At 41.9% G+C, this 22994-nt stretch overlaps 1 protein-coding gene across 2 annotated transcripts in view; it reads left to right on the top strand.

Moving 5' to 3' along the window:
* Positions 1 to 6493: 6493 nt before the first annotated feature.
* Positions 6494 to 22994, top strand: part of HACD4 (3-hydroxyacyl-CoA dehydratase 4) — a 36673-nt gene continuing 20172 nt past the window's right edge. The window contains exons 1-3 of one of the 2 annotated variants that reach the window (XM_026506451.4): positions 6494 to 6761; positions 8161 to 8264; positions 10505 to 10632. In XM_026506451.4, coding sequence (XP_026362236.2) covers positions 6733 to 6761; positions 8161 to 8264; positions 10505 to 10632 — 261 coding nt within the window. In that variant the 5' untranslated portion in view covers positions 6494 to 6732. The remainder of the gene's footprint in view (positions 6762 to 8160; positions 8265 to 10504; positions 10633 to 22994) is intronic. The other variant, XM_048223370.2, reaches the window with a different exon arrangement.

Raw genomic sequence — 22994 nt, 5'->3', positions numbered from 1 at the left:
ATGCTTTGGCAGAGCAGTCTCCTGGGAGACTGTGACCTTAAGGATCACATCTTGCAACCTAGAGATTTCCGCTATCGAGAAAGACCCCCCAGAAGGAGTCTTCTACCTCACTGGAAAGGCCCTTACCAGGAACTGCTAAGCAGCCCTTATGCCACTGAACTCGAGGGAATAGACTCTTAGATTCATGTGACACATCTGAAGAAAGCACCAAACCCTGGCTGGACCTGAGAGTAAAGATTTCCTGGCACTGAAGCAGATGACATCAGCTGAGACACTCTCCCAAGAGGTCCAGGTCAGGCCTGTACACCTTTTCCTTCACACTGTTGCTTTTTCTCTTGTGGAAAGACCGTGCCCCTATTGGCATTTCCCAAGCCCTTGTGAGAGGAAGGAACCTCTTCTTTGTTTATGGCCTTTTGGAAACAGCCTCATCACGATGCCAGGACAATTAAAGTTTTCATTTGCTTTTTCTGAAGGGTTAGAAGGTTCAGAAGTCACAAAAGTCTTTTTTAATCTGAACTATTAACTGGCTTTGGATTCTTACCTAGATTGATGTTCTCTGAATTTACAAACTTAGGGGCTGTATTATCAATAACACATTTCGTTGCAAACAGTTCTTTTGAGATAACAGTACTGCATTAAAATGTCTTTGAAGTTTTGCTTTTTTGCAGAAACTTTGCTGGCGATCGTTTCATGTGTATACTTGTACTGTGTCTTCCCAAATGCACTTGCTTAATTCTTTCAGTGTGCTCTTGCAGTCTTCACTATTTTGCTTTCATGGTCGCTTTAAGTGGAGACTTCCAGAAGGCACACATGACTTCGGGTTTGCCTTCAATAGGGAAAAGCTCTCTCCTAAGTCGGAATAAACGCCAATAAAAATTTCAATGGCTACTTGCAGACCTAGAGGCCTGGTTTAGAACCATGATACAATTTGGAATTGCTGTCACTTCCGCTTTGTATAATTTAAGTTTTGTATATTGTTGCCCGTAAAACTTGTTAAAAATTATGTACCCAATAAGGTGATGCTGGCTCAATGCTTTGAGATGATCTCCAACTATTAGGACCTGGAGAAGATAAGAACTTTAGGTGGGAGACCCTGAGAGTTTCTCCCTCCTAACCTTCCTTGTTAGCTCAGATGTGGCCTTACGTGGTTTCTAACCACTGTGCCCTTTCCCTCTAATGTAGGACGTGACACCCAGGAAAGGTCCTTCCTGGCACTGAGGGACAAAACCACTAAATATGGAAAATGTGACTCTCAATCAGTAATGCTTTCAAAGAAAGATCTTGATCAAAAGTGGGGAATATGAAAATTAAAAAAAAGGAACTCTCATTTAGAATGGAGTCAGTGAGCCTTTTTTCATTTTATCCATTCTCCTAGCTGTGTAGTGATAGCTCGTTGTGTCTTTAATTTGCATTTCCCTAATGACTAATGATGTTGAGCATCTTTTCATTGTCTTGGCCATCTGGGTATCTCCTTTGGTGAAGTGTGTGCTTATGCTTTTGACTTTTTTATTGGGTTGTTTGTTTTGGGTTTTGCGTAGACTTATACTTTGACTCTGTTATATGTAACAGTATTTGTGAACAAATACTGAACAATCATGTGAAACAAGTTAATATAGTGGTTAAGAATTCAGTATCTGGAGACAGACTAAAGTTCTAATCTCAGTTCCAGCATTTACTAGTTGTCTTGATCTTAGGATAATTTATGAGCTCTAACCTTTTTTCCTCATCTATAATATTGGGTAAGAATAGTTACCATCTCATAGGATTGCTCTGAGGATTCAGTGAGATATATGGAAGAGGAGAGGGTCCATGGCATAAAAAAACCAATTGAAAAAATGGCTTCTGTGTAATTGAATGAGCCAGTTACACACTTGAATCTATTAGGAGGAGGACAGGGGGGAGATTGGGGAATGATGATGTGACAAGGCAAGTATCCCAGTCCAGGCTTTGATCTTCTTTTCTTTTTTTCTTTTTTTTTTGGAGAGTATGAGAAGGTGGGGAGGGGCTGGGGGGGGAGAGAGAGAGAGAAGAGAGAGCGCACGTGCGAGAGAGAATATCTTAAGCAGGCTTCTGACACGGGGCTCGATCTCATGAACCTAAGATCATGACCTGAGCCTAAATTAAGAGACACTTAACTGACTGAGCACCCAGGCACCCCAGGGTTTGATCTTTTGAATGGAGTAGTAGGGTCAAAGCTATTTAAAGGAAGGATGGTTAAAGTTCTAGCAGCGAAGTGCAAGCAATGCTTCGGAACAGCCGAAAAAGAGTGATAATAGAGGATAAGAGCGTATACAAGCAAAGATTACAAGAGATGGCTATGACTAATGCCTGAGTAAGATTAAGTAATGGGGCAAATATGGCTGAAATTTTGCACAGTGGGTTGGAAGGCACTCTCAACCCAGCTTTCACTAGCTTTTTGGTGCCTGTGAAATAAGGAGATTGGGCCACATAATCTTGAGGGTTTTATTTGGGTCCAGCAGCCTGTGAAATTTCCAGTCTGTACTATGGGACTGGGAATGGGAAAAAGGGAGAGGATCCTTGAAAATTCTAGGTGGTAGGAAAAAAAAATCTAGAAATGAAAGTTATCAGAGTATAAGTGGTTCCTTATGGAGGCATTTGTGGCCAATGGAAGCAAAAGTGGGCGATGGGCCACTTTTCCAGAATTTCTGTTTTCAGTGAATATTGCATGAAGTATTGGCATTTAAAAATGAGCTTACCATTGTGGGAGGGAAAAAATCCACACATACAATACAATGGATGGTTAAGTGTCCACAGTCAGGATGTGCAGTCTGGACTTAATTTCAATTTCTCTGAAGATCATTGTGAAATAGTTATCCTTTATCACTTTTTGTGCATGGTTTAAAAAAATCTCGAGTCAGTCTGTTCTTGGTATGAAATATATTTTGAGGCTTTAGTCTTCCAATTGTGTTCATAGGGATGAAAACACATTTAAACATTTGCCCAAGAAAAAAAAACCTGACATGTTCAAATAATGTTAAAGTTCCTTCAAAAGACAATATATTGAGTTATTTGAACTATCTTGGCCTCTGACATCCGTACCAGTAGATAATTGAGAGTCCACTGTACATATTTCAAAAATGCAAGTATTCCTGAAAGTTTGTTTTATTCTGGTTGTAATTTTGGGAGAGGACAATCATATATTTTACATGTTTTATACATTTTCTTATTTAATCCCAATGGTTGTGTAGTTGGGGAACAGAAACTTTATTTGGAGAAGTTAAGACTTGTCCCACTCTTACTGTTAGTAAGAGGGTCGCTCTCTGGGAATCCGTGATCTAGCCAAGCAGGCAGATACCACACCTCAAACAAGTCCCACGATGGACCTCTGTTAGTCCCGCGTGGCTCCTTGAGGAAGCCCTGGGAAGGGCTTTCAAGGATGAATCAAACTTTGACAGGTAAATACAGGGCTGTGAGTTGGGGAGGAGGCAGAAGAGAAATTCGGAATAGAGGAGAAAAGTTTCCCAGAGGCATGATGACCAGAATACCTGGTGTGGCCAGCACACAGTCAGTGTTGTTCTAATTGGTTGGGGTTGGGATTGGGGGCGGGATAGGATGGTTCAAGATGTCAGCACCTGTGACAGACTCGGAGGCAAGATGAGCTCCTGTTGCCAGGTGGACTGGGGAGACCTGTGGGCCCTGCGGCTCTCACCCAGCCTGTCCCCTGGACATCACCAGAAGCTCTTGGTCTTATCACAAGAATTCAAGGACGGCCGAGACAGTGGTTGAGCAGTGCAAGTGAAGAATTTCTTAAAGTACACTCTCAAGATGCGAGAGTGGGCCAGCTCAAGGGACGCTGTGCCTGGGATTTTGGGTCTCTATCTTGTCTTGGCAGTTGTTAACCAAGGGGTGGAATATTTATTATTTGGGGAGGGGATTTCTTTGCCCCTACTTGGTCAGGGTGTCAGGCCTTCTTTGTCTTGGGCCTGTCTGGTCTGATCTGGTTTCTTGTGGTTTTGTTTGTGGTGTGCGCCTGGGACAGGTTGCTAACTGTGCTGATAACGGGCTTCCACTCCCCCTTTGCCGGGCTCCTGGCATCCTGTTAAAACTGAACGGCCTACTCTCACAATGTAACTGTAGCAGGCAACAAGGAACCAGCAAGGACTTTTGACCAGGGGAATAGCTGGAACAGGACTGTGTTTTAAGAATTCTTCTGGGTAGAAAGAGGAGGCAGGAAGGCTGGTGGAGGCCGTTTCAGTAATGCTGGCAGAACCTGAAGAGGACCCACCCCGAGCTCTGCCAAAGGAAAGGGAGAATTTTGCTCCTCACCCCAGACGTTCTCTTGGAAGCTCTCTTCTGCTCTTATTCCTTGAAAAATAGGTAGAATTCCCTGACTGCTTGATTTGAAACCGCTCTTTTGTTTATAGTTCTTTATCTGGCAGGTAAAAGGGAGCTCTTTTGTGTCCTTTTTACTCAGGTTCTAGGTCATAACGAATGGAAGTGGAATGCTAGTGACCAGTAAGGGATCTGGAAAGGATGGAGTCAATAGAATTTGATTGGATGGGGAGACTTAATGATGATTCAAAATTTTAAACCTGAACGACTAGGAAAATGGTGGTCTCCCTGTGGGAAATAAGGCTGTGATTTGAGAAGAAAGTCGGTATGCCACACGGGCTCAATTGGAAGTTACAGCAGCCTTTTCATGCAGAAGTATCCAGAAGCTGTTGAAAGGCCAGAGCTGGTATTTAGGAAAAAAAAAAAGTAGGAGCTGGAGATAATACAGTTGGCTGTTGTCTGCATGGAGATAAAGCCTGTGTGGTGGGTGCCTGTGCGGAGGGATAACATGGTGGCAAATGGACAAGATGTGGGGGGGTAAACTTCGAAGAAATAGAGCAGGAGAAGGGGAGCCATCTAGAGAGAGAGAGAGAGAACAGAGGCGAGAGAAGTAGAGTGTGCAGAGCTGCAGCGGTAAAGGGAGGAGATGTGAAGTTGGTAAATGCAGCAGGCTGGTGGAGGAGGGGGTGGAGGAGGTAGTCGCGGGGGCTGTGTTTGGTGATAAAGGGTCACTTCCTCTGGGCAGTCTTTCTGCCCCACTCCAGGCCATCCAGGACTGTTTCCTCTCGTGGCTTGGCCTGAGCGTCAGTGACAGGTTAGCCACCAGTGTTTGCTTGTGTATCTGTTTCCCCGTTAGATCAAATGCTTGCACAGAGCCAGGACTGTGTGGAGTCGTCAACACGGTGAGCATAGGATGAGGACTGAGGACATGAAGGCAGCTCCCCGAGAGAGCGGTTTCAGGGAGGCGTTGAGAAGGAAAGTCAAAGTGTAGGGTGTGATGAAACAGGACGATGTTAAGAAATGAAAGAAGCATCAGACAGACAGTTATGAGAAAAGGAGGGGGAGAGAGCTCACCAAGAGAGAGGTGGAAAGAATAAAACGTTTAATTCTCGGGTACAAGAGATCTGAACACGTTCCTACACTGTGGTGCCGGCCCAGGGAAGGGAGAGGTTGAGGGTGCGAAAAGTGGCAGTGGCAATGATACATGGAAGGATTCTGAGAGGGACTGGTGGATGCAGGGGAGGGATGAAGCTCGGGCAGGGGGCAGGGGTGGGTGAAAACCCTGAGAAATGTAGCCGTGAGAGGTGGACTCTGCTGCGGGAGGTCAGAATGGACTGCGAGGGAGGAGCCTCTGGCCTGATGAAAACACTGCGACCTTGGAGTTCTAATACTGCCCTTCACTTCATCAGTCGTGCCAACTGTGGCAAGTGACTTAATATTTTTTTCAAACGCCTCAACTTTTCTGTAGGTAAAATGGGCATAACTACCTCCAGCTCCAAAAATCAGGTGTTGCCCACCCACTTACTTGCAAAGGCTTTCTTGGCTTTTTGTTTGTTTTGAATTTATTTGGGGATTTTTCCCTTAGAGGGTGGAGAAGCTGGAAGGTGGTCTGGATGTAAGCAGCAAAGTAGGAGGTGGGTTCTCTGAGCAAGAAAGAGACAGTAATGCCATAGGTCTCAGTGATGAGGAGGATTTCCGAGGGGGTGCGCATAGGATAGGAAGAAAAACACAACGTGAATAAAAGGTTTTGGAAGCATCTGTGAAGACCCAGGGGACAATTAGAGGGCAAGGGTGCCCGATCCTGAAGGAATCAGGACCCATAGCTGAAAAGAAGGGGTTAGGGAAGGTGCGCCCACACGCCTCCTCGCTGACCGGCTCTCACAGGTGAGGGTAGTAAGAGAGGCCGGCGCCCACCTGGAGCCCGAGCATCTTTAGGGATGGCGTGGCTGCAAGCCTGATTTTGGAGGTTAAGGGGGAGGGTCCATTAATTCCACGCGGCTGCAACGGAGTGTCAATGCAAAGATTAGGGAGTCCTGGCAGGAGCTTCGTGAACCCCCGGGCTGCAGCCCAGCCCAGCCTCGCGCACGTGCAGCGCCCGGGTCCCGCGTTCGCGGTGCAGCGCGCTCTCGCCCCGGCAGGAACTTCAGGAACTTGGCTTTGTTCCCAAAGCACGACCTTAGGTTTTTGGTTTCGTGTGTGTGTGTGTGTGGGGGGGGGGTGTTTGGTTTCGTGTGTGTGTGTGTGTGTGTGTGTGTGTGTGGTTTTTGGTTTCGTGTGTGTGTGTGTGTGTGTGTGTGTTTGTAAATTGCTGAGTGTGGAGAGGCCCCGCCTTTCCGGGCCAGAGCTTGTCCACGGGGCCGCCCCTCCCGCGCTCCCCGGCGGGTGCTCCTTCCCTGACAGCGCTGGAGGGCCCGGCGGCGGCGGCGGCCCACGAAACCCATGGCGCTGCCCGCCTGGCTGCAGCCCAGGTAGGGCGCCTGGCCGGTGGCAGAAGGCGAGGGGTGCGGGGGATGGGGCGCCAGGGGCGGGGTTCCTCCCCCCAACGCCCGCCGGCGGCTGGGCGGGCACCCGCAGCACGGCGCTGCGCAACCTTGAACCCCGCGCGCCCTTGAACTCTCGACAGGCTTTAGCTGGTTTTCAGTTCTCTCGAGAACCCTAGGAGGAAGACTTTGTTATTTCCCCCATCTACGGACGAGGAAATGGGAAGGACAGGCTACGCTGCCACCCCTTCCTTTTGTGCGCCCTCTACCAGTCCCTCTTTCCTTCCCTCTCTGCCCACGAGGAGTCTTTTCCTCGACTTTCACGGACCCGGTGTCGCGGGGTGGGTTTTAGATCTACCTGCAGCAGAAACACCTGTCGCATGTGTAGGTTCCAGAGCCCAGTTAAGTGGTATTGGGGTGTGGACCCCAGAGCCCGGTTCAGTGGACTTGGGGATGTGTATGTTTAACCAACACGCCAGGTGATTCTGATGCAGGTTTAAGGAAGGACTTCTTCCGCCCACCCCTCTTAGTAGTTCGCATTATCTGTAGGGTGCCTGTCATCAAGTTACCCTGTACCTGCTTCCTCCTTATTTGCCTCGTTTCTCCGAGGTTTCACATCTCCGACTAGGAGAAATCCTCGTCTGTACCGACAGGGTCCTTCCCACCACCCTTCTGAACCCCCAGGGCACATTTCAAACCATGCTTTTCCTAACTACCTCAGACTGTGTATCTGTCAATCATCCCTTCGTCATCTCCCCAGCAACCCAGTTTTAAACCCAGCTTGACTTCCCTTTTCTGGCCTGAGCCACTAAACTGCTTTCTAATGTGTGTCTGGTGAAGGAAACAGTCTGCCCTTGCAAATATAATAGGCAGTGGCGAGGTACTGTCCCCCATCATATAATGTGTTCACAAGTCAGGTATGGCCAAGTACTGAATCATTCACCATTTGGAAATGCCACCACCACCGCTCCCCTCTTGTGACTATAAACCAGTGATCTCAGGGTTTGCACTTAGCAGACTGAGCTGCAGGGACACACTGAGCATGTCAAACCCTCAGCATTTTTTTTTTAAAATATTCAAAGCCAATTTTGCAATGCTTATACTTTAGCCCTTCGTGAGAACAAGGTTAGAACTTCCTCAAATCTGAAAGTGAATTTTGAAATAGAGCCATGCTTGGCTTTAAGCAAACTCAGGAGACTCCTTTTAGCAGATAATGTGTGCTTTGGGTCCTTCCAAAATCTGATATGCATTACAGGAGTAACCAAATAAAAGACTCTGATATAGAATGGTTTTCTCTTGCTTGCTTAGGTGGTCCAAAAGATTTGTATGTAATACCAAAAAGATTATTATGAAGGAAGTACTTAATGGTATTTTCCTGTATTTATAGGTATAGAAAGAACACCTATCTTTTCATCTACTACTTAATCCAGTTCTGTGGCCACTCATGGATATTTACCAATATGACAGTCCGGTTCTTTTCATTTGGAGAAGGTAAAACTCCAGAAACCGTTTTGGATTTTTAACTTTCAATACTTGTTTTTACCTAGTCCTGCTTATGTTAATTTTTCAACTTCTGTGAACTTCACCTAATATCTTTCACTGCTATAAAATTTAGTAGCCATATTTTTCAGTAACCATACTTCTCGCTCATTGCAAAAAGCAAAACCTTTTTAGAGAAGGGGGCAGGTGAGATGAGGGAGAGGGACTTGACTTCCCTCTGACTAGGCAGTTTGCCCTGAAAACACTGACATGGCACGGGGGTGGTGCCATCTGTCTCTTCTTTTTTGGTTCTGCAGCAGACCTTAGCAGATTTGATGGGTTTTGAGGAAATCTGTAAATTCCAGTAGCACATTTGTGCAGAGAACTCAGGAATTCACCAAATTCTTCCCTTGTTTTTTTATTCCTCAGGCTGAAGATAACTAGAGACTACTAATAAGTGAAGGAAAAAACTGTATAGTCCCCAGGGTTCCGTTTGGTCCCCTTAAGAAGTAATGTGTCCCTAAGTAAGTGACTCACCTTATAGATGACTCCCCATCTCTATGGGAGTTGGTATGAATGGTGAAAGTCATGTTTCCTCCAGTTCTCTAAAAAGTAAAGATTGTAATTGGCATTTCAGTTTTTAAGGAATGAATCACTAAGTAACTGTCGAAACAATATTCTTCTCATGCTCCGTCCCCACATGGGTAAGCGTCGTCGCAGTTTACAACTGTTGGGTGACTTGACAGTTTGAGCAACTGCTGGTTTCAGCTAGAAACAAACACAAAGAAATACCCAGGAAAAGTCTTGCTGTGCTCATCAATTCAGACTTCTGTATCGTAAGGAAATTAATGTAATTCTGAGGTACCATAACTATCTTAGATTGCTTTTTCTTACTGCAAACCTGCAGTTAAATTGCTGCCTTCAGCAACCTCCAAAGATACAACCGAAGGCTTGAATTTCAACTATGAATGTTGGGAGTCTTCAAGCAGAGGAAAACACGAGCGGTGGGCAAACTTCCTGCATGTGTATAGGAAAAACATCAACCCTTCTAGGCCTTGGAAGTTAGCTGGGGCTTTGTGGGCATATTACAAGTCATTCACGCCAAGAGTTACAAGCAGCGAACTTTCTTATCCTGCTTGGCCTTTCCAGTGGGAAAAATTGCTTTAGTCAGGAGTGTGTTTATTTCTTAATTATTATCCTACTGTTATAATTAACGAAGCCTCTTATTAAAGCAACACAACCATTCATATGGAAAGCCGACTGAAAACAGCTAAGTGGGAGTTCAGTACAATTCCTGAGTCCGTGTGTAAATTACGGAGCTTGGTAACAGTCTGATCCCCTGAGGAGTAACACCTGCTTCCTTCCCTATCACAGAGCCGTGATAACGCTCTGTTGTAGCAGGTGCGGGGCCGTGGATGAGAGCGCGGACTGCGCCTCAGGAACCATCTGTGAAATGGGGATGATGACAACAGTGTTCACCTCAGAGCGGTTGAGAAGGGAAACCCTTAAGTGCTCCGTGAATTATCATGTGAATGAATGGGCAGTAAAGACAGCCAGGTCTTCCCTAGACGTTTCTTAATGTGGCGGAATTTCATTTTAAAATTTAAACCAACAAATTTATCCTATTTAGAGGAGTAGTTTTTCTCTCCTATTTCAGGTCTTTCCAAATGTAAGTATGGGCTCTCTGCAACGCAGACTCCAAAGGCCCCGCCAGAGGCCCAGGTTCTAACAAAGGTCTGGAAAGCACTAACCAAGTATGTATAGGACACACATGAGATGTTATTAAATATGACATCATTATGAATGTCCTCGCCGTAAAGCTTCTCTAAAATCATATTTTTCTCATCTTTGTCATTTTCTTGTCAATGAAAGAGGCCAGCTTCTTTAATAAGCTTATCTCCAACCTGTTTACAGTTGATACGTTCTAGATTCTGCCGGGTTACTTTTATGTGGGAATTGTTTTATGATACATCTGGGGAATTATATACAGAGCATAAATACTATAGCTTTGGCCACGGGCCTTCTTTTTCAAATGTTTCCGTTTTTTGGAGGAGGAGCAGCTAAGTTGTACTATAATGTGAAGTGCTTTCTTTGGATGCATAGTATTCTTAATAATTTAGTAGCTGTTAGGCAATTTCTCACGTGTACAATGAAAAAAGAAGTAAATGGTGACAATTTTATTTCAAAGTGCTGCATAGATTTGGATTGTGACCCAGTTTTTACTGTATCTATTTTTAATCCCCTGGACACAGATTCCATGGTTGACACTTTTTACGCCATTGGTCTCGTGATGCGCCTTTGCCAGTCCATCTCCCTGCTGGAGCTGCTGCACATATGTGTCGGCATTGACCCAAACCGTCTCCTTCCCAGGCTTCTGCAGGTGGGCTTTCGTTGCGTTTCATTTTTGAACAGTATCATTGAGGGCTCCTGGATGGCACAGCTGGTTAAGCAGCCAACTCTTGGTTTCTGCTCAGGTCGTGATCGTAGGGTCATGAGATTGAACCCGACATCAGGCTCCACGCTCAGCGCAGACTCCGCTTCAGATTCTCTCTCCCTCTCCCCCCTTCCGTTTTTGCGCACGCGCGCGTGTCCTCTCTCTCTCAAATAAAAAAATAAATCTTAAAAAAAAAAAAACCACACGCACACAGTATTATTGACTATATTCCTTATGCTGTACTTTTCATTCCTGTGACGTATTTTATAGCTGGACATTTGTACCTCTTAATCTCCTTTCTCTGTTTTGCCCATCCCCTCAGCCACGTCGGGCAACCGTCAGTTCCCTGGATTAAGGAGTCTGATTGGAGGTTTTATTTGTTAATTTTTTTGGTTGTTCATTTGTTGTTTAGGTATCACAAATAAGTCAAATTATATGATATTTGTCTTTCTCTTTCTAACTTACTTCACTTAGCATAATACCCTCTAGCTCCATCCATGTTTTTGTAAATGGCAAGATCTCATTCCTTGTCATGGCTGAGTAGTATTCGTGTGTGTGTGTGTGTGTACGTACGTACATGTGTGTGCACACACACACCACATCTTTATTTATTCACCTGTGGATGGACACTTGGAGTTGCTTCCGTAACTTGCCTATTAGAAATAATGTGGCAATAATCACAGGGGTGCATATGTTTTCCGATTAGTGTTTTTGTTTTCTGTGGATAAATATCCAGTAGTGGAGTTACTGGATTATATGGTATTTATGTTTAAATAGTTAAGGAAAGTCCATACTGTTTCCCCCAGTGGCTACATTAATTTACATTCCCACCAACAGTTGCCTTTTCTCCACATCCTTACCAACACTTGTTGTTTCTTGTCTCTTTGATTCTAGACACTGCCAGGTGTGAGGTGATATCTCATTGTGGTTTTGATTTGCATTTCCCTGATGATGAGTGATGTTGAGCGTCTTCTAATATGCCTGTAGGCCATCTGTAGGTTTTCTTTGAAAACATGTCTATTCAATTCTTCTGCCCATTTTTTAATTGGTTTGTTTGTTTTTCTGGTGTAAGTACTTCCTATATATTTGGATATTAGCCCCTTATCAGATATTTCTCATTCAAATATGTTCTCCCATTCAGTAGGTAGCCTTTTTGTTTTGTTGATAGTTTCATTTACTGTGCAAAAGCTTTTTATTTTGGTGTAGTCCCGATGGTTTAGTTTTGCTTTTGTTTCTCTTGCCTGAGGAGACATATGTATAAGTATGTTGCTAAGGCTGATGTCCAGGAGATTACTGGCTATGTTTTCTTTAGGAGTTTAACAGTTGTAGGTCTCACATTTAGGTCTTTAATCCATTTCGAGTTTGTTTTTGTGTATGGTGTAAGAAAGTGGTCCAGTTTCTTTCTTTCACATGTAGCTGTCCCATTTTCTCAACACTTGTAGGAGAGACTGTCTTTTCCCCATTGGATAATATTGCTTCCTTTGTTGAAGATTAATTGGCCATATAATCATGGGTTTATTTCTGGGCTCTCTGTTCTGTTCCTTTGATCTGTGTGTCTGTTTTTGTGCCAGTACCATGCTGTTTTGATTACTTCAGCTTTGTCCTGTATCTCAGAATCTGGGATTGTAATACCTCCACTGTGTGGTTCTTTCTCAAGACTACTTTGTCTATTCGAGGTCTTCGTGGTTCCATACAAAGTTTAGGATTATTTGTTCTAGTTCTGTGAAAATGCTTGTGGTATTTTTATAGGGTGTGCATTGAGTCTCTAGTCTGCTTTGGATAGTATGGACATTGTAATGATAATAATTCTTCCATGAGCGTGGTTTTGCAGGTAGGTTTTAATCACATTATCAGTATTATAGAATCTGTTTTATACTTCGTACTGTTTCATCCTCTCTTGACTTAAAGTTAGCAGTTGAAAAGCAAACCTGTGGGGCGCCTGGGTGGCACAGTGGTTAAGCGTCTGCCTTCGGCTCAGGGCGTGATCCCGGCGTTATGGGATCGAGTCCCACGTCAGGCTCCTCCGCTATGAGCCTGCTTCTTCCTCTCCCACTCCCCCTGCTTGTGTTCCCTCTCTTGCTGGCTGTCTCTATCTCTGTCAAATAAATAAATAAAAATCTTAAAAAAAGAAAAGCAAACCTGTGAAAACTTGCAACTCAAGTCACTAATAAGAACTCTATGAAAAAATGGCCTCATTCCGAGACACTGAAGAGTTAGACTGGCCAGTTGGAAACAGGGCGATGATGTGCTGTGAAGCACTGCAGTGATCCTCTCTGAAGGGGCAGATTTCACAGCCAGTTCCCACTCTGACTGGGCCCCTGCCCTGGGCAGTGTAGGATTGGAGTCATTCAGACTTGGGTTTGACACCTGGCTCCCCCAGCTATCACTGTGGGATCATATCCACAGTCATTGAGCTGTTTTGGGGAAAAGACACCACACAAAATATCTGGCCAAGAGTAAATGGTCCAGGGACACCTGGGTGGCTCAGTAGGTTAAGCTTCTGCTTTTGGCTCTGGGCGTGATCCTAGGGTCCTGGGACCGAGCCCTGCATTGGGCTCTGCTCAGCGGGGAGCCTACTTCTCCCTCTCCCCTCCAACGCCTCCACGTTCTCTCTTTCAAATAAATAAAATCTTCAAAAAAAAAAAAGTAAATGGGGGTGCCTGGGTGGCTCAGCCATTGGGCGTCTGCCTTCGGCTTGGGTCGTGATCCCAGGGTCCTGGGATTGAGCCCCGCATCGGGCTCCCTGCCTGGCGAGAAGCCTACTTCTCCCTCTCCTATTCCCCTTGCTTGTGTTCCCTCTCTCTCTGTCTCTGTCAGATAAATAAATAAAATCTTTAAAAAAAGGGGAAAAAACGGTAAATGATCCAAAAAAAAAAAGTTTCCTTCACCCATATCCAAAGAATAGAATACTCAGCCGTTTCTTGTTCTTTCTGCTACTTTTACTGAATACAAATGGAAAGGAGAGATCATTCATGTTTATCTAATATAGCATCTAATCATAGACTTGGGAATCCTGCAGACCTGGATTCAAATCCCAGTTCTAGCTCTTACTCATTGTATGAATTTATTTTTTTTTACTTCAAGTTTTTATTGAAATTCCAGTTAGTTAACAGATAGTGTAATACTAGTTTCAGGAGTGGAAACTAGTTGTATGAATTTAAACATAGGAATTGTTCTGAGCCTCATTTTCTCATGTGATGTGAAAATAACACTTATTTTCTCTCATGAAGTAACTGAAAAAATGGGTGGGATAAGTTCCTAGTGCTTAGTTAGAATACAATATCTGGAAGCTATTGCTATTATTTTAGCTATTATTTGTTTCCTGTACCAGGTCTTTAGCCCTAGAGGACCATGTTCCTTTTTTCTTTTCTTCTTTTTTTTTTTTTTTTTTAAAGATTTGTTTTAAAAGAGCGAGAGCCTGCATGAGTGTGAGGGTGGAGGCAGAGGGGCAGGGGGAGAGGGAGGAGCAGACTACCCCCTGAGCAGAGCCCAAGCCAGGGCTCCATCCCAGGACCCTGAGACCATGACCTGAGGCAAAGGCAGACACTTAACTGACTGAGCCACCCGGGCACGCCCACCATATTCCTTTTCAAAGGCAGGTTGAAGGAAGATGAGGAATTCACGGGTGGAGATTCAATATAGGAAATCATTGCTGGCAAGGCAAGAGAAAAAAGTGGTATTTTCCATATGAAGAGGGAGATAAAAGTTAGGTGACTATATGAACATGTGTTTAAAATCGACAGAAAAAGGGGTTTCTGTGAGGATAACTTTAACTATTTGCAAAATAAATTGGGAAAATGGAAATGACTAAGTTTGACAAGTTGCATTGTGAAAATAATCTGCCAGAATCTGATTGTACTGCTAGCATCTAGCAAATTGTTTAGGACGTAAACATACGCCTTAAGTTTTTGTTGACTAGCGTGACACAGATTCTTGTAATAAAATTTGTTTAAAATACCATGAAAGTTTAAAAGATGGAAATAGGAATATAATCCTAAGGAGCCTATTAAGAACTTAGCATTAGAAGTTTATGGGAGATTTTAAATTTTACTTATTAAATAAAAGTAGAGAAATAGTATTCATTAGGATGTGAAGACATTTTATGTCTTGAAATAGCAAATGTAAAATAAAAATCAGGGTAATATTTAGAGTCTGAACTCCTAATAACAGAGTAGCCAGCTAGCCAAGACCTAGATGGACTTCCCTTAAGTATATTTCCTTATAAAAAGGGGTACATATCTGTCCCCGAAGAAGCATATTTTTGGGGAACAAGATTTATTGATGTGTATTTCATGTAACAACCAAAACACTTACAGTTCTAGCATCCTGTCACGCTCATTCTAGAGACAGAATTAACGACCCAGGTTGAATGAAAGTTGTAGGCTGTCATAGGGAATTATTTTGCCTGGAGTATGACCAAATTCATTGAAAGTCTAAGTTATGTTTTCTTTTGGTATACTTCTTTGGACTTTAATTTTTTTAAGGTTTTCATTTATTTGAGAGAGAGAGAGAAAAAACACTAGAGTGGGAAGAGGCAGAGGGACAAGCAGACTCTGCTGAGTGAGGAGCCCAAATGGGCTGCTTAATCCCAAGACCCTGAGATCATCACCTGAGCTGAAGTCAGACACTTAACTGACCGAGTCACCTCCACCCCTGGACTTTTTACTTTTTAAGGCTAAATTGGCTAATAATTAGTTCCATAGTATAACAGCATTTTCAAAACTAAGAGTAGTGTTATTTTAGTTACAGTGTAAGAAACGCAGGTGAGAAACAGGACAGGTAGACTGGGAAGAAAGAAAATAGAAGACCTTAACGATGCCTAGAAGATATGCACCTTTTTTATGATTTCCAAAATTATGTAGGCTTATCCTGTAATAGAAATTATTATACAACTTAGAAATCTGATTTCTTGGAGTTCTAGAAGTCCTAGAGTATTTAAATGTGGTTTTAATCACTATTAATGTAATGGTTTCTAGAACTATGATCGCTGTAATCAAACTATATCCTGGTTTGGTAATTTAAACTAATAATGGCACATATATATATTGAATCTTTTTATTCAAAGTGAGTTTGCAGTGTCTGCTGTTAATGGGGCTCGAGTGATTTTTAAGTCTTTTTTGTTGGCATGGATAACAAGAGAGGGATTCACCACATCAGGGAAGACAGCCACCATTTTCACCCTGGGTTACTATTTTTGTTGTGATTGTCTGGCTTCCTTTTTTTTTTTTTTTTTTTTAAATCTCTCTGCGATTTTATCTGTCCTCTATTTGCGTTACTCATTTACTATCTTTTCTACAGTTTTCCAGAAGGACCTGGTGTTGGAAAGAGCTTCAGAAACCCGTATCGTCATGTTCAGAGTTGCGTTTTCTACCCCCTTTCCTTTGAGTTCTGCCGACAGAAGAATTCCCTCATTATGAGATGACTCTGAGGCCTCTGTTTTAAAAAAACCAAACAAAACTCTAAGGTTGTGTAACCATTCTTGGTTTTCCTGTTTCCCCATTTTTAAGTGAGGAAACTGTAGTTAAGAATGTGGCTAAGCTACTCGGTAATCCTGGCTGGTCGCGCACAGTATCTTGAAAAATGCACGGCGTCCAGCTGCTTTCCGTGGGCCAAAAAACACATCCGCGTATCTGTGATGTTGTTTTGCCATGACCTTTGTGAGACGAAGGCATGACTGAAATCTTGTTTTGGAAACTGGTCTTCCAAAATATCAAGATAAGCAACTCCAAAAAGCTACAGGAAGATTTAGCTGGTTGAGCCGTGTATCAAATGGTGGTGGCAGGTATCCAGGAGGTCTGTTTTCTGTGTTTTGTTCCGTGCGTTTCTAGATGTTTTATACACACATCTTTGACAGGGAAAAGCCATTATGAATTTCCGAAATTATACACAATTGACAATAAGGCTAAAATAATTTAGGACAATAAAAAATTTTAATGTATTTTCAAAATACACAATATACAATAAACAATAATAAATTTAATGTATTTTTTAAAAAATATACTTTAGGGGAAAAAGGCAAAACTGTGACATAAATAGTTGCTTATAGACATCCTTTTTTGGAAATAATTACATATCAATTAAAATCATATAAAGAAATACAGTAAACTTTTTATGTTTTAATTTATAAAATGGGAAAGTAATTTAGGTCCAAAACAAACACATAACTATTATAAGACATGATAATATAAGTGAAAACTAGGCATCTTTCCTCTCTAACCTCTTCCTCCCAAAAGAGCTCACATATTTAGCTTAGTAAGAAAAAAAAAGTTGAACTGGGAAATTCATTTATTTCAGTTGGTGTAATCAAAATAACTTGGCTTTTATTTTCTATTTTATTTTCTATTTTTAAAAACAACTGGGTTTTTATAGTGTGGAAACACTGCCAACCCTGAAATACTGATCTTGAAGGACTTTGTTCTAACTTTGTGCAGAAGCCTGAGAGAGGTTTTTATTTTTATTTTATTTTATTTTTTTTAAAAGATTTTATTTATTTATTTGACAGAGAGAGACAGCCAGCGAGAGAGGGAACACAAGCAGGGGGAGTGGGAGAGGAAGAAGCAGGCTCCTAGAGGAGGAGCCCGATGTGGGGCTCGATCCCAGAACACCGGGATCACGCCCTGAGCCGAAGGCAGCCGCTTAACGACTGAGCCACCCAGGCGCCCCGAGAGAAGTTTTTATTGACCTAGCTCTAGGTTGTCTCGACTCCAGGAGAGGGGAAAACATCCACAAAACTAGCCTTTGGATCAGGGCATCAGACCGATGCACATTTAGGAAACTCTCAGAGTAATCCCATTTACTTCTTCACCTTTGGAGAAATGCTTGAAATTCAAAGACTTCATACATAACTGAATTAAAATGGCTAAATTCTGCATTCTTCCTTCGCATTGCAAGACACACCTGCTGCATGTGTGTTAGTTTACAAAACTTGAAAAATCTATAATTCAGAACACTAGGAATTACTGCCCCCAGATTACTGTGCCCACAGAAACTTAACATTTGTGAACCCAAATTGCAAAAACTGTTTTATATTTACGAATATCACCTCCTATTTCTGCGAAGGACAGGCAGGGGTCTGCTTGCCAAAAATCACTCCAAAGACTTTTCACGGTCGTAGATTCTGAGAACAAATATGAAGACAAGGGTGCCTTGACATAAACCCTTTTAGGGAAACAGCCAAGTTTCACCCTGATTTCTTTTTAGCTGTGAAGCAGGTGTCTCTTTGCAGTGCTAGATGAAATAATCTGGTTTTCCATGTAGTCCTATGGGTTTTCTCTCCAGTTTTGAGTTGAGAACAGGTTTGTATTGTTAGAGATGAAACTGTCCTGGAGTGTGTGTCAAGCTCATGTTCTCAGTGTTGAAGCCTCCTGGGAATGAATGACACAATTCACTCTGTAGGTAAGATTTTAGATTTTTCCCTTTTTACTTTTTTTTTTTTGTATTTGATCCATGGAGTTCTTCAGTGTGATTGTTATAAAACTCTATTTATAGTATAATTTTAAAGATGCTGAGATTAACCTTTTTTATTCACTGATAGTCTTAATGATCTATATAGAAAAATATATTTTCCTGTGAATATACTAATCACTACATTAAATTATGTTTATTTTATTAGTAATAACTTACATTTATTTAGGGCTTTTTATGTGCCAAATAGTTTTCTACGTTCATGTCCATTAACTCATTGAATCTTCAAGTCTTCGATAATAACCTTATCCTTTATAATTTACTATATAAGGCTAATGCTAATTATTATCTGCAGTCTAATTACTTAGCACAGAAGCTAAATAAATTACCCAAGGCCCGTACATTGTGAATGGTGGAGTAAAAATTTGGATTTAGGCTATTTGTCTTGAACTCTCAACTATTCTAAATTTGCTTACTGTATATCTCACCAAGGAGGATATAAATACCCTGAGGGCTGGAACTTGGTCTTGTTCATAGCTACATCTCCCAGGACCCAGAACAGTGCACTCAATAAATATCTACTGAATGATGAATAAACAAAAAATATTTAAATAGAAATATGTAAATGCTTATGTCTTATAGAAGAAAGTAATTGGTGGGTTTTTTTGTTTTGTTTTAGATTTTTATTTATTTATTACAGAGAGTACACGAGCAGGGGGAGTAGAAGAGGGAGCAGCAGACTCCCCACTGAGCAGGGGGCCCAATGCGGGGCTCAATCCCAGGACCCTGGGATTGTGACCTGAGCCGAAGTCAGCCGCTTAACCAACGGAGCCACCCAGGCGCTCTGTAATTGGTGGTTTTGAACATGTTAAGGATGTTTCTGAAGTTCTTAACAAAAGTTGGTAGGATTGAAATAGTTTGGGTTATTGTTTTAGTAAAATAATAGTCTTTGAGGCTAAAAATAATATTTATTTCTTTTTAAAATGAAGTATGATTAACATTTAGTGTCGTAGTTCAGGGTACAGTATGATTCAACAATTCTATACATTACTCAGCGCTCACCACAGTAAGTGCGCTCTTAATATCCTTTATCTGTTTCACTCAGCCCCCCACCACATCCCCTTGTGCAGCCATCAGTTTGTTCTCTGTATTTGAGTCTGTTTTATTGTTTCTCCTTTCTGTTTGTTCATTTGTTTTGTTTCTTAAATTCCACTTATGAATGAAATCCTATAGTATTTGTCTTTCTCATTTCACGTAGCATTATACCCTCTAGGTCCATTCATGCTGTTGCAGATGGCGAGATCTCATTTTCTTATGAGTAATATTCCAGTCATATGTGGAATTCAAGAAACAAGAAGATGAACAATGGAGAAAGAAAGGAAAATAAGATAAAATCAGAGAGGGAGTTGGGGCACCCGGGTGGCTCAGTTCGTTAAGCGGCTGACTTTGGCTCAGGTCATGATCTCGGAGTCCTGGGATCAAGCCCTGCATCAGGCTTCCCACTCAGCAGAGAGTCTGCTTCTCCCTCTGCCTCTGCTTCTCCTTCCACTTGTGCTGTCCCTCTCGCAAGTAAATAAATAAAATATTTAAAAAAAACCCAAATTTATAAAAAGGGAGGCAAACCATAAGAGACTTTTAACTATAGGAAACAAACTGAGGGTTGCTGGAGGGGAGGTGGGTGGGGAATGGGGTAACTGGATGGTGGGGATTAAGGAGGGCACGTGATGGCACGAGCATTGGGTGTTATGTGCAACTGAAGAATCACTAAACTCTGCCTCTGAAACATAATACATTATGTTAACTAAATTGAATTTAAATAAAATAATTTTAAAAATTCCATTATATATAACATACGTCTTCTTTAGCCATTTTCTGTGGATGGACACTTGGGTTGCTTCCTTATCTTGGCTATTATAAGTAATGCTGCAATAAACATAAGGGTGTGTATATCTTTTTAAATTAGTGTTTTTGGTTTTTTTTGGGTAAATATCTAGTAGTGGAATTACTGGGTCATATGGTAATTCTATTTTTAAATTTTAAGGAACCTCCTACTGTCTTCCACAGTGACTGCACCACAGACATTTTCACCAGCAGTGCACGAAGGTTCCTTTTCTCCATGTCCTCACTAATACCTATGTCCTGTGTTTCTGATTTTAGCCATCCTGACTGATGTGAGGCGGTATCTCGTTGTGGTTTTGATTTGTGTTTCCCTGATGCCGAGTGATGTGCGCATCGTCTCATGTGTCTTCGGCCATCTGAATGTCTTTGGAAAAAGGTCTATTCAGGTCCCCTGCCTATTCGTAATGAGATCATTCGGTGTATTTGGTGCTGTAGAAGTTCTTCATGTATTTTGGGTACTAACGCCTTACAGGATATGTGTCATTTGCAAATATCTTCTCCCGTTCAGTAGGTTGCCTTTTTGCTGATGGTTTCCTTCCCTGCACAACAGTTCTTTGTTTTGGTGTAGTCTCGGTAGTTTCCTTTCACGTTTGTTTTCTCTTGCCTGAGGAGACCTGTCGGGAAAAGTGGTTCCATGGCTGATGTCAAAGAAATTACTGCCTGTGCTGTCTTCTAGGATTTTTATGGTTTCAGGTCTCATGTTTAGGTCTTTGACCCATTTTGAGTTTATTTTTGTGTGTGGTGTAAGAAAGCGGTCCAGTTTCATTCTTTTGAATGTAGCTGTCTCATTTTCCCAGCACCATTTGTTGAAGAGACCGTCTTTTCCCCATTGTGTATTCTTGCCCCCTTTGTGTATTCTTGCCCCCTTTGTTGTAGATTAATTGACCATATGAGCATGCATTTATTTCTGGGCTCCCTATCCTGTTCCCTTGATTTATGTGTCTGTTTCTGTGCCAATACCATACTGTTTTGATTAATACGGCTTTGTCTTTTGATTAATACAGCTTTGTCATGTATCTTACAATCTGGGATTGTAGCAGCTCCAGCTTTGTTCTTCTTTCTCAAGATGGCTTTGTCTATTTGAAGTCTTGTGGTTCCACACAAATTTTAGGATTCTTTATTCTAGTTCTGTGAAAGATGTTGTTGGCATTTTGATAGGGATTGCATTACATCTGTAGATTGCTTTGGGTGGTGTGGACATTTTTTTTTTTTTTAAGATTATTTATTTATTTATTTGACAGAGATAGAGACAGCCAGCGAGAGAGGGAACACAAGCAGGGGAAGTGGGAGAGGAAGAAGCAGGCTCATAGCAGAGGAGCCTGATGTGGGGCTCGATCCCAGAACACCAGGATCACGCCCTGAGCCGAAGGCAAACGCTTAACCGCTATGCCACCCAGGAGCCCCTGGTGTGGACATTTTAACAATATTGGTTCTTCTAACCCATAAGCGTGGAATAGCTTTCCATTTACATGTCATCTTCAATTTCTTTTATCAGAGTTTTATAGTTTCTGGAGTACAGGTCTTTCATCTCCTTGGTTAAATTTATTTCTGGGTATTTTGGGGTTTTTTTTGGGTCTTTTGTGCAATTGTAAATGTGATTGTTCTCTTCATTTCTTTTTCTACTACTTAATTCTAGAAATTCTCTCCATAGAGGGAATAGTTTGTAACTATATAATTGATAACTGAAGTGCCAGCTGCCATTTATTAAATAACAACTTAGTTTTAGTCACTGCTTAACTTAGAATTTAGGATTCCCAAATAGAACATAAAAATGCAAAGTATTTCTGTTTTATAGTTACCATACTTCTGAGTAGACCACATTAAGACAATGTTTAATTTGGCCTAAGTTATAGGGTTTTTTATTGTACTTTTATTCTACCTAGTTTGAGCCACACTAAACACTAAAAAGCCATTAGCAATTAGTCATGTTCTCTTAGGATTTATTTAAAATGACCAAGTGCTAAGTTCTCACAAGTGTAAAGCTCCAGATAACTGGTCAAATTGTTATACATAAAAAAGCAACAGATTGAAAAAGTCTGTTTTCCAGAAGTGTTTTTATGTTGATTTAGAATATCAAGGAGGGTTCTTATTTTAAGGTTAACTTTTGAAGAGAGGCTTTTTGAAAGGGTAGACTATAACCTGGATATTAGGCATGAGAGTAGCCCATAAAGTAACAAAGGGGAAAATGTATTAGTGTTTCAGAACAAGGGATTAAGAATCACATTGTCTAGATTTTACTCCAGATTTGTAGGCAAGTCACGTTCACTTTGTTTTGTTGTTTTTTAGAATTTTTATTTATTTGAGAGAGATGTGCACAAGAGGAGGGAGGGGCAGAGGGAGAAGGAGACTTCCTGCTGAGCAGGGAGCCTGATGTGGGACTCGATCCCAGGACCCTGGGACCACGACCTGAGCTGAAGGCAGATGCTTAACCGACTGCGCCACCCAGGCTCCCCTCAAGTGATGATATTCAACAGGGTGAATTCTGTGCAGCACCATTTTTGTTTTAGGAGATTTGCCTTTCTGTACTCATCAGTGAAGGGGCAGTCTGGCATCATGGTTAGCTTATAACTCTGCAAACCACAGAATGTGGGCTGTATGTTTCCAGGTCTGCCACTAGGGCAAGTCACTTCTCTGGTTCCCCAGTTTTTTATTTGTAAAAAGGTAAGATTGGGCTAATCTAGAGTGGACCCTCGAGATCCATCTTATCAAGCGTTATTTCGGGTTTTGCTTTCTGTAGTCAGCCATATAATTAGAAATGTGCACTGTATGTATGCACTCATGTATGTGTATCTTGAGATTTATCAAAAATTAGATGATTTTCCTAATTAGGCACTGACCAAACATAAGATTAGGAGGTTCCTAAGTACTTATTTGCTGCTAAGATCTTTTATCTGAAGGCTGCCAGGTGTCATTGACCGCAAGCTTGGATCATTTGGTAATAATTGCAGTTAAGTATACTTCATTATGTAAATATAATTAAATCAAGAAACTGGGGCATTTTAAAG

The sequence above is a fragment of the Ursus arctos genome, unplaced genomic scaffold (genome assembly GCF_023065955.2).
Source record: "Ursus arctos isolate Adak ecotype North America unplaced genomic scaffold, UrsArc2.0 scaffold_18, whole genome shotgun sequence".
NCBI lineage: Eukaryota > Metazoa > Chordata > Mammalia > Carnivora > Ursidae > Ursus > Ursus arctos.
The sequence above is the reverse complement of the archived record's forward strand: the minus strand, read 5'-3'. Positions and strand labels throughout refer to the sequence as shown.